This window comes from Eupeodes corollae, chromosome 2 (assembly GCF_945859685.1).
Source record: "Eupeodes corollae chromosome 2, idEupCoro1.1, whole genome shotgun sequence".
Taxonomy (NCBI): Eukaryota; Metazoa; Arthropoda; class Insecta; order Diptera; family Syrphidae; genus Eupeodes; species Eupeodes corollae.
The window spans coordinates 148,169,097-148,186,668 of NC_079148.1; the positions used below are offsets into that span (position 1 = coordinate 148,169,097).

General features: G+C 35.0%; 1 protein-coding gene across 1 annotated transcript; it reads right to left on the minus strand.

The window, feature by feature from the left end:
* Positions 1–11,118: 11,118 nt before the first annotated feature.
* LOC129947413 (uncharacterized) lies at positions 11,119–16,238 on the minus strand. The gene is made up of 2 exons (XM_056057954.1): positions 15,675–16,238; positions 11,119–12,089 (listed from the first exon to the last, which is right to left on the minus strand). The coding sequence occupies exons 1-2, from the start codon at positions 15,996–15,998 to the stop codon at positions 11,136–11,138; spliced, it is 1,278 nt and encodes a 425-aa protein (XP_055913929.1). The 5' UTR covers positions 15,999–16,238; the 3' UTR covers positions 11,119–11,135.
* Between the last annotated feature and the right edge of the window lie 1,334 nt (positions 16,239–17,572).

Sequence of the window (17,572 nt, forward strand, 5' to 3'; positions counted from 1 at the left end):
CAAACATTTGTATCAGTAATTAAAAAACTGAACCTGCTTAAAACCTTAATTTTAAAGTTTGAACTCAATCATTGGCTTAGACTTTAGGGACGAGAACAAACATGTGGAATTGCCAACTTCTCTGCCATCGTTATGTCATATTTGATCAAAATATCAAGTTCGATTTTTTTTTACGAATGCCTTATTATTTTGCATATTATGTTAATCTTCTAGATACAGTTCAAATCGTTTTAGAAACTTACTAATTGTCTGGAAATTCCTTTACTTTACATGAAGTTCTAAAAAACCTGAACAAATATTTCTCGGAAACTAAAATCCAATTTAAGCTGCCATCTCGTTGAAAGAAAATCACATATGTATGTAGGTATTTTTAAAGATTTAAAAATACATTTAAAACATTTTATGTGATAGCCATGTTTTGAAAACGGATTCGGTATATTTTGACAACAAAATACTTTTAAATCATTTCTAACTTTTTGTTTGCAAAAGAAAAGACTCTTGAATAAATAGTTTAGCGTTTTATTTTCAGATTTGTGTGCGATGGGTGCAAGACCGGATTGAGGGGAGGGCAACCGGGGCAGAAGCCCCATGGCCTCCACAAACGGGGGGCCCCCACTATAGATACTTCGGTAAAATTTAGTTTCAAACTCCAACTAGTAAACATCTTTTCCTTTGATATGTATTTTTTGTTGGTCTTTTATCTTCATATATTTTATTAAATTAACCTTAAATACCAGAAATTATTCATCTATATTTTTTTACTCCAATCAGGCAATCAGGGAAACATCAAAATCATACGACAATGCTGAAAACATGAGTGGCAAACACAAGGGGACGCAGGCTCTTTTTTAGGAGACAAATCATTTATCGGCGTTCGTACCTTGTTGTGGTCATTCTCTAAATTTAATGGGAAAGGTAGCTGCTAACTCTTGTCCATTGGCTGTTCAATTCTTTGATTTCGTGCAGAATTCGTACACGTTTTTCACAGCCAGTACAGAGCGGCACCGAATTCTGATTGAGAAAAGCGGCCAGTTTTTACTTTTTTAGCTCAGCAACACTCATTGGTCTTGTCGAGCTGAAGCTACGAGGCCTTAGTCAACGCTTATTCGGGAATCGAAGAACTCTAACCAGCATATCTTCCAATAAAGAGCAAAAATACATCGTGAGGAATGAAGTGGTCTCGTAACCGCTTTGCTTGCAACATTTTTGAACGATAACTTGGAGCGATTCAACGCTACAAAGAAGATGTAGCAAGAGCCGAAAATGATTCTTGAATCGCCAATGCGTGCACTAGAATCGTTGAAATATTCACCTGTCACCCAAAGAAAAATACAAAGTATCCGCCTTCATCCCAGTGATTGACCAGCTATCCGTTTCTCTTACTGAAAGATTGCATGCCTATGAAGCTGTACGTTCGAGATTTGGATTCCTGAATCCCATCAAGAAGATGGATGCTAAAAATGTTCACGCTGCAGCAGAGGAATCTGTGTAAGTGTATCCGGATGATTTAGAGCCCAGCCTTGGTAATGAGTTGGTTCAATTTGTGTCTTTGATTGACTCATACAAAAAGGAAAAGAACTATGGAACAGAGCAATCGCCGGAACTATTTTACAACCAAATTCTCGAAAATCAAAATTTCAGAACTACATTCCCAAACCTCGAAATTGCATTGAGAATGTATTTGTTTTTGATGGTAACAAACTGCACTGGAGTGCGCTCATTTTCAAAAATGAAAATTATAAAAAAAGGCACTATGGGACAAAACCGTCTATCGAAGCTCTCTCTCCTGAGAATTACAAGCGATTTACTCCGAGAACTGGATTTCAACGAAATCATCAACGACTTTTCGGCGAAAAAAGCTCAAAAGGTTTCAGATAATTCTGTATGTGTTTGTTCAATACTAAATACTACTTGATTTCATAAGAAATTATTCATTGAAAAACTCGAGTGAAAAAAAATGGTTTACTTTATTTATATAATTTGGGGCGAGGGGACCTCCAGTTCTTTATTGCCCCGAGGCCTGTGTACATCTAAATCCGGCCCTGGGTAAAGGACTAACAACTATTCAGGTTTTTTGGAAAAGTAATTAGGTGGTAATTGGAAAAGTAATTTGCTGACCATTGAACCATAGGAAATATGGCAGGTAGGAAAGTGAAATATCATTAAATTTGGCACAAAATGGCAGAGGATTAAAATTACCCTTTCGAGAAATCAGAAGAGAGACGGGTGCTTGGGTAGGTACCTAAGAAAACTATGAATAAAATAAAATAATCATAAATCATAAAAAAGGAAGATTGATGCTTTTGATGAAGCCTTGACTACCTGCAGCAATATGATACATTTTAGTTAAATTCGTACCACCCTAAAATTTATAAAAGAAGGTTAATGAAAAGAAAGAAAATCCGTTGTATTTTTGTTTAAATAAAATTAATTTTAATTTCACTTCAATTAAATATAAAATAGGACTGGATTACATAATTTAGCACATAGGAAAAGTTACTTAAATAGGATTATATGGCTTTATGTATGTATTTATGTACATATTTAGGTTTATAACTAAATTATAGGAAATTCCTTAACAACAAAACTGTAAATGTAACAACATCCACCCCTGAGTATTTGGTTACAATTACATCCTATTTGTTCTTCGAACTATTTAAAATAATCTCCAGTTGCGAAAGTAAGCCAATTACTCGATAATCCTCCTTCATGAGTGCAAAATCTTCCAATGGTTTCAAGTGCTGCAAAGCCTGTTCTATAGTTTTTATAGAAACCGTTTTGTCTGCTTGTCCATGTCCAATGCTATTGCTATCATCATCATAATCCTCACCATCATCATCACTTTCGATTTCAATAACATCAATCGGTTCAACTTTGGGATATTTCAAAGGGTGCTCCTCCTCTTCATCATCTCCATAATCAATCTCAACCATATCCATAGCATTTGTACTACTACTTGCCGAGGAATCATCATATCCCATAGAATATCGCTTCTTTAAAGACTTCAGGTTGGTTTTTTCCCGAACAACAACTTCGGAGATAATTTTATCAATGTCCAGTTCTGTAGGTCCGGGATCATTCGATTGAACTTTCATATCTGAATCGGATATGTTGAATTTTTGACGGAAATGCAACAACCACGAATTGTTGGGGAAGAAGTTTTCAACATTCAGAATTTGCTTGACCTCCAGGGCAACATTTTGAATTTGTGTGTATGAAATTATACAAATACTTGGATTACGACGAGCTCTTTGAAACCATTCATACATTATTGATCCAAGTAGGGCAATTTTCTTGCGTCTTCTTATGTGACTTGGTTTGTCTTCGTCAGGCATTTCGACTGCATCTTTTGGTAGCGATGCATATTGGGCCAAGATTTTTTCCTTGTTTTTAACAATGGTGCGAATCTGCTTGGCGCTGCATTTGAACATCAGTCCGACTTTTGAATAGTTGGGAGTCCTTTCATAAGCGTAAATCGCTTGAACCTTTAACATAAAGGGAAGTCGATTACGGGCCTTCGAGTCATTATATTCGTCAAACTGTAATAAACACAAAAGAATTTTTTAAATCATTGAACTTTAAGCAGAAAAAAAGGTATCTATCTACTCAAGCTTCAAAAATTCCTCAAGACAGATCGTAGTCTGACCTTATTTTTAAAGCCTGAGAGCGACCAACGAGCACGCAAAAACAAAACTTCTTACCTTCCACATGTTTGCTGAGAAACTGATTGTTTGTTCAATTCTCCTCACAAAAGAGAATCGTTCAAAACAAAAACCGGCCTCACCGTCGTCGTCGGTCGTCGCAACGCACACTACAAAAACAACCCTCTGCTGAGAGAGTAGCACGAAATACAACGAGCGAAGCGACACGATAAGTCCACAGCCAGCTAAGCAAGTCCCGACGGAATTTATAGACACTACAGTTATATCTTTGTATATAAAATCTTCATTGTAGCACTCTATAACCATCTCCACACCGCACGTAGGTACATAGATAGGTATAGCCTGTAAAAATGAAATGAACGGAGAACTGGCCTCAAAACACTTTAGGCACGACTCGAAGCAGCCGGCGCGGCATCATCGCTTATACCTACACAAGAAACGTAAATGGAAAACGAAAACCTAATCGTATTCGACTCGAACAGATGGGTCTGCTGTAGCTTACTTTGCCTTCGTTGCTTTTGGTTTTTGTTTGGCAAGGCAATCCGGTAGAGTGCTTCATTTGACTCGATACGACTCGAAGTCTGGCCGTTTGACAATTTCCCCACTTTGGTCCGTCGTCGTCGTCGGTCCACAGCCATACCAAAATATGCTGTGGACTCATCCAAATATGTATGTAGCTATGTACTTAAAGCTGATATGGGTGTGTATATAAATACAAAAGTAACCCTGACCAAACGAAAAGGTCTTTTCGGGTATCGAAAAAGTAGGTATACCTAAAGATGAGTCTTAACGATTGAGAGTCAGAAGAGATTTGGTCTACTTGATTTTGGGTTTTTTCTTTTTAAGGCATTTCTTCTTTGTGTAGTCATCTAATACCTACGTCATATCTCATAAACACCCGTGAGATGTGTTTTTTGTTAGCCATTTGTTGTTAGAAAGATTTTGTTTCCAACTTGACGTGGGGTAGAGAAGGGCTAGGGATTTAAAAATCCATCCGTTGTGGGTTGTTCCTAAAGTTCCGGCCGTAGGGGGTTATAATAAGGTTCATAAGGCTACAAGGCATACCTAGGGTAATGGTAATGTGATATCCACACGTTATGAACACCTTCTTAGCCTACCAGTTTTCATAAGCTCGGTAAGAAGATGGGGAAAGCTTTTTGTAGATTCGATACGTCTTCGTTTTAAGGGTAAAACTTGTGTTACGAGTATATTCCTTTTTAGAAACTTAATTATTTTTTTATCTATAGGGTTGGCCTTTTTGGACTTAATAGCTTTTTAAATAGAATAGAAAAGAGGATTATTATTGTTTACCATATTACGAACAACATAAGTTTGGGACGAAGTTGGGAAATATTGATTTCTTTTCATAATTGATTTGAAATTTCATTTCAACTGCAAGTAATTAGTAATTGGGGTTTCTTCCATTACAATTTTAATTACTTGTAATTTCAATTGAATAAAGAGGCTGGGATGCGAATCGCACTGATAATTTCTCATTCCTGCTCGTTTTTTCTAGTAGTACCCGTGGCATGATGGTTGGTGCGTTGGACTGTCATGCAAGGGGTCTTGGGTTCAATCCCTGCCTGTGCCACCTTAATTTAAAAAAAAATTCGCGGGTACTGCCTCTTGCAAGGAATTGACAAATCCTTCAAGAGTAATTCTTGTCATAAAAAAGTGCTTTCTCAAACTAACCGTTCGGATTCGGCCTAAAATTGTAGGTCCCTTCCATTCCTGACAACAGTACTCGCACACAGGAATGGTTGAGAGTTGTAAGTCACTAGGCCCTGGTTCACAACGGACTGTTGCGCCACCCCATTTCATTTTGATTTTTGCTCGTTTTTTCTAAACTTCAACAAAATTTTAATAACAATATTTTGCTTTCGTGTTGGGAGAAAAAGTTGTCGATTGAATTTTTCTTAGAACCTTAACTCAGTGTTAACAGCAACTTCGAGTGTAGCTTCGGCTGTGTGGCACGTAGCGCTGTCCTGTTGAAACCAAGTGTTGCCAATAGCCTCTTCTTCAATTTTTGTAAACAAAAATTCGTTGAACATGGCCCGATAACTCCTTGCTCATATTGGAAGAAAAATGGCCCAATTATGCTCTGAAGTTCTGGACCAAAATCCCCACCAACAGTGACTCGTTTTGGGTGTATCGGCTTTCAATGTATACGTGCGGGTTTTCTGTGCAAATGGGACAATTTTGCTTGTTTACATGCTCGTCAAAATCAAAATGAGCTTCACCTGAAAAGATAATTTTTTTGACAAAATCGGCATCTTTTCTAAGCGTTGTTCTCAGCGTTGTTCAAACGCTTACACAACCATATTCGTTAAGCGGAAGGATAAAACTATTTATCTGTCAAATCAGACATAAGCTAAGTGGTACCATTAACGAAATAAGTACTAGTTGAAAAAAACGTTAGATGGCGCACCCTATAAAATAAGTTTGATTTTAATAGTTTATTTTGTTCGTAAAATATTTTAGTACCAAAATCAATTTTTAACCAATTTTTTTGTAGGTTTTTATGTCAATTAGATTATCCTAAGGAAATTACGGGGAGACTTTCCATTAGCGCAGCACAAATCTCCTAATTTTTTTTACAGTTATGTAGGGGTCCCAATAGAACATATGTTTTAAATATTAGGGCGAGGAAACAAATTTAAGTCATAGAAAAAAATATTTTCTTTTCCGGACTTAACCCTACTTTTTTTGTATCGCATTTTTTGAGCCTAAAACAATTTTTTTTTTAATTGATAGCACGGCTGGCGCGGCGTACTAACAGCTAGGTATGCAACCCCCCTGCTTGGGATCACTATAGGATTTGGGGTGGGTGCGAGTTCGGGTATATGCAAAGTACTTTTGGCATTTGAGCACTAAAATCAAAGAAATGAATGAAGAATGGCAACACTGATCAAAAAACATGGAAGAAATGTCAAAATCAACCATTTTTGTGTGTTTTGTAATTAAAAAATTGAACTTCGAAATTAATTAAAAATAGAAATAAATGTTTCCTCGCTCTAAAATTGTTGTAGTTATTATTTACTGGCACATATCTATCAAATAAAACAAACCGCGAATCGAAAGTCGTGCTGCGGTAATGGAAAGTTGAGCCGAAATTACCTTTTGTTAGCTTACCTTTATTTTATATCGAGACATTTGAGTCGAAAATCATTTTTAACAACTTTTAGTAGGATTTTTTTGTTAAAAATCTTTTAGTTTTGTTTCTAAAAATTGTACCAGATGTCAAAAACGTTATTCTTCGGGCATACAATTTGTTGGCAATTTCTATTTTGCAGTTTTCTGATTTAAAAAAAGCCTTCAGTGGATTTTTTTTTTAATTTAATTTGATTTACGTCACAATTTATAATCAGCCTTACTGTGAGTTTCGCCCGGAAAATCATTCACGTGAAATATTTTTGTTTGCCCGGAATTTAAAAAGCTATTGACAGTTTCGCCCGAATAGAATGTCATTCGAATCAGAACTGACAGTTCGAATAATTGTCGTGTTCAGCAAATTGAATTTGCAATAAATTTCCTCATCTCTGATAAAAACAGAGAATGAAATCTGAACCTAAACTTCTTGTTGAACATAAAAACTCAATAAAATGTATGTAGTGCCGCAATTTCCTGTTAAACTTCTGAACACTGCGTACGACAAGATACTTTTAAAACCACCCTGTTCGTTTTTTTGGTATGTGTCTCGAAAACGAACAACCCTATTGAAGTGTTTTTTTCGTTTTGACACCGTCAACGATTTATTAAAATATTAATAAATTTACAATTAAAATAAAATAAAAAATGATAAGCAAGGTGTTAAAGGTGCATTATTTCCAGATTTCAACAAGTTCTAGCTATCTTACTGCAGGAAATCGCATTCGGACACAAATCGCCAAAAACTCGTCCGAAACTCACAATTGGCTTATTTTCGGGTGGAATCTTGTTCTCTTGACGCTCACAATATGGCTCAAAAAAAAAAAACAATTAATTAAATAAAATAAAACATATTGTTATTAGTAAAGTGTTTTTCAATAGGGACGGATTGATTTTGACAGCTTATGGCAGCCATATTGTTCCTTTTACTTTCTATCAAAATATTTCCATTAAATTAGTCACTAAGGAAAAATGATCATGCATGACAAGTTACAGTGTCGAGCAACTCGTGCGAATGATAACACCTTATTATTAAAATGTTCGGGTACATGGTGGTCTTCACAAATCTAAGACGTTTGGTAGCCAAATTCGAGTCCACCGGCTCAGTGAACAATCAGTCAATGTCAACTGTATGTCAATGAAATGAAAGATCTGTGAAAGTGTGCATCACAATCCAAGGCAGTCAATTTCGAGACGCTCCCAAGAACTTGGCCTTTCGCAGACCACAACATGGTAAATTTTGCGTCGTGATTTGGACATGAACCCGTAGAAAATCGAACTGATCCAGGCAGGAGCTGAAGCTCAGCGATCATAAGCAGTGTGGTATTTTCGATACATTAATCTTGTATTATTTGAAAGTTGATCCCAATTTTTATCGAAAACCATCTTTAGCGATGAAGGCCATTTTTGAATATACAGTGGTGGACACGAATTTAGCACATTGAAAAGAGTACAAATATTCTTCTTTTAATTTTTTATTACTTGCAAGTAACGGTTCATTTTTATGTTGTTACTATGACTACCTTATATGGTAATAAAAATGTGTAAATCATTGAAAATAAAATACCGTTTTGCGAAAAATGAAGATTATTTGTGATTTGCGTTGTTTTTACCTGGACATAGATTTAGCCCGTTTTGCAATCAAAGAGTGTATTTTTAATTGTTGTTTTTTTTTTTTTTAGAAAATAATTATTTTTGAGGTAATTAAATATTCCTTAAATTATCTATATTAAAAAAATTAATTAGTCATGGCAAAAGGAAAATGACGCTCAAAGAAAAATGAAGTGAAAACAGTAACAGACATTTCTAAGATGTAAGAATGCTCCAGGAAGCTGGTTTTTAATGCCCTTCGTCATTTTAAAAAGTTTGGAGTGATTGAAAACGTTAACGAAACCCCCGGGCCAGAAAGAAAACTACAAATGAAGATAGAATTATTTATAGATTATCGACCAAGGATCCGTTTAAGACCTCCAGTGCCATTCAAAGCGAACTTTCAACGAACTATGGAGTAAATGTTTCCTCAAGGACCATAAGACGCCGATTAAATGAAAAACAATCTACGTGGGTGCATTGTTACGAGAAAACCGCTTGTATCAAAAAAAAATCTGAAATCTAGGTTACAGTTTGCCAAAGCTCACCCAGACAAACGTGGTCTGGAGCGATGAATCCAAATTCTACCGGTTCGGATCGGATGGGAAAAAATATGTATGGCGTCCAAAAAACAGGGAATATGATCCAAGATACACCACTAAGATGGTGAAACACGGTGGAGGCAACTTTATGGTTTGTGCTGCTTTTTCAAGGCACGGCTCACGTTGGCCCCATGCATCGTAGAGATATCCTGTTGGATCATTTGATAATGATACCCTACGCAGAAGACAATTTGCCGTTATTATGGCGCTTCATGCACGACAACAACCCTAATTATACTTCCAAATTAGTAAAGTGCGCCTTAGAGGTGAATAAAATCGACGTTTTGAAGTGGCCACCACAATCACCCGATCTTAACCCGATCGAGAATTTGTAGAATGATGTTGAACATCACATTGAGCACAAACAAACAACAAATTTAACACAATTGTGACAGGAGATTCAAAATGCTTGGTATGCAATTCCAAAGTCACGATGTGAGGCTTTGGTTGATAGTTTGCCAAGAAGAATTGTTTCTGTACTCCAAAATAAAGGGTTCCCTACCAAATACTAAGAAAAACTTAGAATTGATAACGGTAAGTAAAATTTTATCAATAAACTGTTGTATGTGCTAAATTCCTGTGCAAGTGAAAAATGGATGTTTCTACATTTGATACTTTTTTCTTCTTACAGATGTTAAACATATTTGATGAAGTACTATGAAAACATAATGCTATGTAGGTACATATATGTAATGTAAATAAAATATAACTAATTTCATAATAAAAACAAATAAAAAATTAAATGGTTTTTATTTTCTTTAACAGGTGTGCTAAATTCTTGTCCACCACTTTATTGGTAAATAAGTAAATAAGCAAATTAAAAAAATTTGGGACGACAACCACAGCAATCCACTCGGAATTCACGAGGTGCGAATCCATTCAAATAAAGTCACTGTTTGGTGTGGATTTTGGGCTGGATGCGTCATCGGTCCTTACTTCTTCGAAAATGATGTTGGAAGGCTATCACCGTCAATGGCGTCGCTAAAGGTCGATGATCACTAACTTCTTGGAAACACTCCTATGCGTGTGCTGAATACATTACAGCTTTTTGAATGATCATTACTTTGGTTTTCAATCACTTTTTTTTAGTTAATAATTGAAACTGTTCAATTATATTTTAAAGTAATTAAAAAGGTTTTAAAGTAAAATTGTCGTTGGATTCTATTGTAAACATTTTTCGCAACTCTCCTTTGGAAAAAGTAGACAAAACAAGAAATAAAGTCAAAACACTAAAATTCGATTCCCTTTCACACTGCCTTTGCATTCTGCTATCCATCGGGTGAACTACATTATCCCAAACAAATTTGACATTCAAATAAACAGCTGTCACGTAAAAATCTTAGGAATGTTGGATAAATTGTTTTGATTCACACAAAAGTTAAGTTTTATCAATCCATCTAACAAATTTGTGTAATTTTTGGAAATGGGCAGTATTTCACTTTTTGTTCCAATTGGAAGCAGAAGAATAAGAGAATCTCAAACAGAGAGCTTCGGAGAAATGTTAAAAAAGTGTCTTCCTTCCCCTTAAAATGTTAATATTCTTTTATTTATAAAACAAATATTCTAAACTTAGTAATAAATTAGTTTTCACTTACATTTTGCTTACAAAAATTAACAAACCAGACATCAAATGAAAAATCCGCTGCATTTTATATGCGGATCTGAACTGTATAGAATGAACCGCGCAATATTACCGACGTTACCGACATACACAGATTCACTTCGAATGAATACCAGAATAATGATTATTGAAAATTGAAGTAAAATACCCCCCGATAAATAGCAGATTAGACCTGTAAGTTATCCAGTTATTATTTACAAATTAAATTGTAATGCAGAATTTATTTTATAGTTTTGGATTGTTTTATTCTTTCAGTAGCAACATAACGCATCTTTGTGTGATTAAATAAAAATCAATTAACATGAAAGTCGAAGGAACACGATTTTATACAAAATAATAAATACAAACAAAAAATAAGGTTATTTTAATTTGTTGAAGACATAGGTACAGGTAGTCCTGTAATTATTCAAAATACAAGTTTTTAAGATCTATTAATTTTTAACATATGTACATTTTATTTATGTTTTCTTAAATGAAAAAGGTAAACAAAAAAATTGTTTCTATATGTTCTAATTATGTGTCGTCATTTGGTTTATCAGTGGAAAAAATGTCCATTAATTCGGTGATTAGTGCCATAGCTCGAACATTGTCCTTTAGCAGAACATATTCTTCTATCGGTTTAAGATGGTATCGAGCTTCTTCATCACTCGAAATGGCTAACCTATCCACCACCATTTGATTATCATCTTCATCTTCTTCTTTTTCTAGTCTAAAGAATTCTTCTTCATCTTCAGTTTTCATAATCGTTTCAATATCTTCTGCCGAAATTGGAATTTCCATATCATTTTGTATTTTCATTTCAATATCATTTGCTTTTTTAGATATTGTACAATCTTTAGGAATTTTGGTGAAGAAAAAGTTCGTCAAAGGGTTTCTCCTAAGAACATACAAAATTATTTCATTAATTTCCACAGAAGGCGGAGAGCTGTTATTTTGAATGTGCAACAATCTCATATCCAAATCGGTTATCTTGTTATTTGTTTTAAACTTGCTCAGCCATTCCTCATTTGGTTCAAAATTCTGAATGCAAAATATCTTCTTAGTTTTTAATGCTGTTTCAATAAACATTTCATCGTTAATTACACCAATTTCGACGCGTTTTTGGGCTCGCTGAAACCATTCGTAAACTGTTGTATCCAAGAGTTTTATCAGATGGTTGTTAGCTTGGATAATGGAATTCAAGCCGCCTCTTTGTTTGACAATTTTTTGCATTTGACTTGTGTACTCGATAACTGCCTCAAGGCATTGTATTTTCTTCTCATCACTTGCAATTTGAATTTGTTCATCAATGTTCATACTGCCGCTAGGAAATTCAGAGGATCCACCAGAGTGTTTTGAGATATTAATTTTTGCTTCGGTGGATTTGGGCAAAGCATTTGAAACAATAAGGTTATGGACTGACTTTTTACTGTCATCTGTTGTCGGGCAGAATAATGCTTTGTCAACAATAGTTTTGTTTCCAGGTTTCTGGCGATTACAAAAATGTATACAAATTTATTAAAATATTTTAAAAACAAGTTAAATAAAATGTTTTTAAGAACAATATTTTATTCGCTAAAAATAAAATTGAATGGGAATTGAATTTTGTATGAAAATTTTAAGAGACTTTATTTGCAGTCAACTTCATTCTTTGAGCGTACAAGGTTTTTCACGTGTCATACATTTCGAACTCGGAACTTTACTTCACTAACCTTTATCTTCAGTTGATTGAGCAAAAACTACAAAGAACATTATTTTTTACAAAGCACTTCTTAGACAAGCTACAAGTACACTTCTTATATTTTGTATTGTAAAGATAAATTCTTTATTTCTTTTCAAATTTGACAAGGAACCCTTATACACAAAACATTAAACAGGGTAATAAAGTTCAGCTTTCAGTTGAAAACACATGATTATCTGTCATTTTGACATAAGTGGATTGGACTTGATATTAAAGGAGATTTTTTTTGACTAAATTTTCAGTATATGTTCCAATAAATTTGCCTTAAGCGGAATGCAATTTTTCGACAGCTGGCCAACCGACGCTTCAGCTTCGGCTTCGTCTGCGTTACGATGGGCCTGCTTCGAGATTGCTTTAAATGACATTTCAATAATAACCAATGGGAATTCCTCCAAAAGCAAATGAATTTTTTTTCTTGAATTTTTTTTACGATTTTTAAACGAAACGTGAGGTCAAAGCTTCATTGTGATAGCATGCATTGGATTCTTATTGCTTAACTCTTAAGGCCCAACTATAATAGGCATAAGCTAGCATATGCGCGCATAAGTAAACGTGCGAATACAAAGAATCTCAATACGAGTAAACATAATGGAGTCTAGCTCCGTTTCGTTCAATTTTTCTCAGTTTCGTTAACTTAAGCACACTTAAGCAAGAGCGATCCCAGTCACTCGCCGCATAAGTAAAATCTGACATGTAGATACGTGAGCAAAATTGCATTATGGCTATGCAGTAATTTTGCAAACTTAAGTGAATTTTCGTTGGTTTTTTGACATAAGCTTATGTTTGCTTATGCCTATTATAGTTGGGCCTTTAAACGTCAGGCGAAGTCGAAGGCGTGGCGTGTTTGTGTTTCAGCCATTAAGTTGTCTGAACTTGCTCATTTACTCTTCCAATTGTTAACGATTGTTAAGTGTCTCATAAACACTACATTTACGTGCTCACCGGGTGGTTCCTTGACACTTATTTAGTATTCAACCACACACGCCACTATTATCGAAACACCGACAGTAAAATCAAAAAAATTTGTCCAACACAGAAAAATGTGACGTCTGTCATCAGTAATGGTGTCAAAAACATACAAATTGTCAGCCAACCTTCGGCTAGTTTTCTGTCAAATAAAATTGCTAGACTTTTTTCAATTTTTTGAGCTAAAGGGTGTCCCAAAATTAACGCAAGATTTGAATTAAATAGAAAACGCCGTTTTTAGTCTTTTGATAGTTATATTTTTATTGACTTGTAAAGTACATAGGATAGGGTTATGTATGGAATAACACATCGGACAAATGGCTTCCACGGCTTTGCATGCACATGCGCACTCTTTTGTGCTTGTTGACATAGACTTGTGATTTCAAATAACCCCATAAAAAGAAGTCTAATGGTGTTAAATCACACGATCTAGGAGGCCAATTTCACGGGCTGTATGACATGTGGCACCGTCTTGTTGAAACCACATATTGGACACATCAATATCATCCAATTTTGGCAGAAAGAACTGGGTAATCATGTCGCGATATCGAGCACAAGTAACAGTCACTGCTTGACCAGCATCATTTTCAAAAAAATATGGCCCAATTATGCCTCCAGTCCAAAATCCACACCATACAGTCACGCGTTGTGGATGCATTTGTTTTTCGACAGTCACATGTGGGTTCTCCGAACCCCAAATGCGGCAATTTTGGCGATTGACAAAGCCATCAAGATGAAAATGTGCTTCATCGCTTAGGATGATTTTGCTCGAAAAATCAGGGTCCATTTGTTGATGTTCAATAATCCATTCAACGAACTCTCTTCTCTGTCCATGGTCATTAGGCTTCAATTGTTGTGTTAATTGAATTTTGTAAGCATGAAGACACAGATTGGTGAGTATACGCTGTAGAGAGATTCTTGAAATTTGCAATTCTTGTCCACGACGTCGAATTCAGCAACACTCTCACGCACTGCTTCGACATTCACATTTGAACGGCTTGTTTTTGGACGTCCAGTGTTTTTGGCATCTCCAACGAATCCAGTCTCCATGAATTTTTCAATTAATCTCTTCACAGTTGACGAAGTTAAAACACTATTCCGACCATATTTTGTATGAAATTTTCGAACTGCAGCCGCCAAGCTTTCACTATTTTTGAAATATTCTTTAATAATGAAGACACGTTGTTCTATCGTGTAACGCTCCATTTTTAATAACCCTTTACTCTTAGCTTTCAAATTATTTTTTTTCAGGGTTGCCAACACTTCACTGCACAAATGGCGGCAAATTCAAATCTTGCGTTAATTTTGGGACACCCTTTAAAAAAATTGAAATTTTCTAAGCGGATGCTGTTTTTAGAAAGAAACGAGGTCTTCCAATAAGTTTTTTGCTTACTAAAGTTTTTCAATTTGAAGGGAAAGAATTGTCGGCGCTTATGGTCAGTCGATTTTCTATCAAAAATTTGTTTAATCTTTAGATAAAATCAACCAATCGTTTAAACGGACAGTTTTCAATTGCCATAAAATTGACAAGTGTCACTTCTTGAATTGACAGTTGGGAAGATCTTCCAATCGTGTATACTTAGCTCAAGCTTGGGGAGGAACTTGGGCTGGACATTCACTACATAAAATATCTATGTAAATTGAAATTAAAAGTTTCATGCCCCTTCATAACACTCTTTAAATGTCCAAATCATAAATTGAGCTCATTTTTTGTATGTGAAGGTCGATCTTAAATTAGGTCAATGACTCCTAATTAACTTCATAATTATTTTTCTATTGGATTTAGGTTTAAGAAGGGAAACAGTAGTTTGTGACTTTAAACAGTATTTTAATCTTACAAAATGGGGACATCTGGAAGCCCTATTCAAAATTTTAGTATACAAAATGAGGACATCTGGTAACCCTATTCAGAATTTAAGTATACAAAATGGGGACATATGGTTACCCTATGAATTTATGTGTTACTATTTCAAATCAAATGGGGTGGCGCAACAGTCCGTTGTGAACCAGGGCCTAGTGACTTACAACTCTCAACCATTCCTGTGTGCGAGTACTGTTGTCAGGAATGGAAGGGACCTACAATTTAAGGCCGAATCCGAACGGCTAATTTGAGAAAGCACTTTTTCATGACAAGAATTACTCTTGAAGGAATTGTCAATTCGTCGCAAGAGGCAGTACCCGTGAAAATTAATTTTTTAAATTAAGGTGGCACAGGCAGGGATTGAACCCAAGACCCCTTGCATGACAGTCCAACGCACTAACCATCATGCCACGGGTACTACTATTTACTTAGGTTTAATATTATTTTTGTTGGTTGGCAACGCTACCACAATGTAATTGCGTGCGAAATAGATTTCAAAACTTACCGTTGGTTTCTTTATTTCCACTAACATCGAATTCAATACTAGCATGCAGTCCTTATCAAATACATTTTCAGTACATTTACAATTGGATTTGGATGGATTCGAAATTGGGACGGCATTTTTTTTTAAACACTTATGTGTTCCCCGCACTATAATATCTTTCGTATAGAAATGTTTCTCGCAATAATATAATTTTTTATCATCCGGATCTTTTTTACCAGAATGTCTCATCCAAATTATTCTTCTAGCGCCATTCGGAACTGAGAAATATGAAACAAACGATGAAGTCCTTTTTGAACTTTCGCAATCTAGATATGAACATTTCATGGTAGGTTTCAAACACCCAACAAGCACCAAGAACAATTAGCAACAACAACACGAAATAAAACTAAAGCTATCGATTTAAAAACAGTGCAGATACGTCACTTCTACGTACTTCACTTTTAACAACAACTGAAACTAACAGTATGTGTACGTCAGTATCTAAGTGAAACACGCTATTTACTTTTTTATTACAGCTGTTGTTGTTCTCAAAAACAAAATCCTAACGATAAAAATATAAACTAAGAAAATAAAACCTCTCTCATTGATCACGGGACCGGCACAATTTCTTAAATTCAAGCATTTTACATTTAAAAACCAACACAAAGAATTCCTGCTCAAATGCCAATGCATAAGAACTCACACAAACACAATAAACATTAGTTCTTGGTATTTGTTTTTCTGTATCAAATGTTAAGGGGTACGTACACTGGACATTTTTTTCAAGACGGTATTGTCTTAGAACAGATATGCATGGGGAGGGGGGCATGCTATACCACTCCACCACCCTACCATTTTTCTGTTTTATTCAACAAAACAACCAAAAAGTGACAACTGGAAAAGAACACAGAGGAAATAAATGTCAAAATGAAGCAGTTGGGCTGCGAAAGGGAAGTAACATTTCAATTTTGACATTTCTGCCATACTAAAAAGTCAAAACCTCACTCCGAATCCATTCTCAATTCCTTCGACGGATTCTGTTATGATTATTTATTCACGTATTTCTATCAAATAAAAACGCGTGTGAATATCCGTGCTTCGCTTAAGAAAAGTTGAGCCGAAATATGCGATGGTTAAGGAACCTTTAAGAAAAATACAACAAAATTTCAAAGCTGTAGTCTATTCATAGGTATTTATATGTTTTTCGCGCATTTTCTCTTAACTTATCAATTCTCTTACGTATACATGTGCATGCCATCATATGGGAGGGTAGTTGGGCTATTCGGTTGGTGTGTGGCGCTATGTCAAAAGAATTTTAGAACAGGGTTGTCACCTCGATAATATTAAGGCGGCAATAGTACTAATAATACAAATTATCTGAATGGCATATGATATAAGGAAAACAAATACATATATTTAATCCTTTATAAAATTAAACAAAAATATTAGAGCAGAGTTGTACAGAATAAAGTCTTTTAGTGACTGCAGTTCTGCCAATACTTTGAATTATTTAAAAAAAGATTTTTTCACTTCCAAAATAGGTCCGTTTGCTTACTTTCCGCACTAAAATTCGTAAAAAGAGATATTTTAATGAGTGGGGTAAAATTATCTCCCAAAAGACAAAACTACAAAAAAGTAAGCGAACGGGAAAACAACAAATTTTGCCCTTAATTTGACTGTAAATATAAATTTTGAAACATCATCGTTTCATTTTGCGTTTAGAATTTTTTTTTTTTGTGAATGGATAAATTAAGACAACATGAACATCAAGCATCATTATTTTGGTCCATTGTTTTTTTTTTAAATGAAAAAACTTGATTAAATTGTAACTTGAAAATTGGAAACTTGAAAATTGGTGTTCTTTGGTAAAAGAATTTTTAATTTTAAAAGTGACAGCAAAAGCGAACAATTTATTTAAT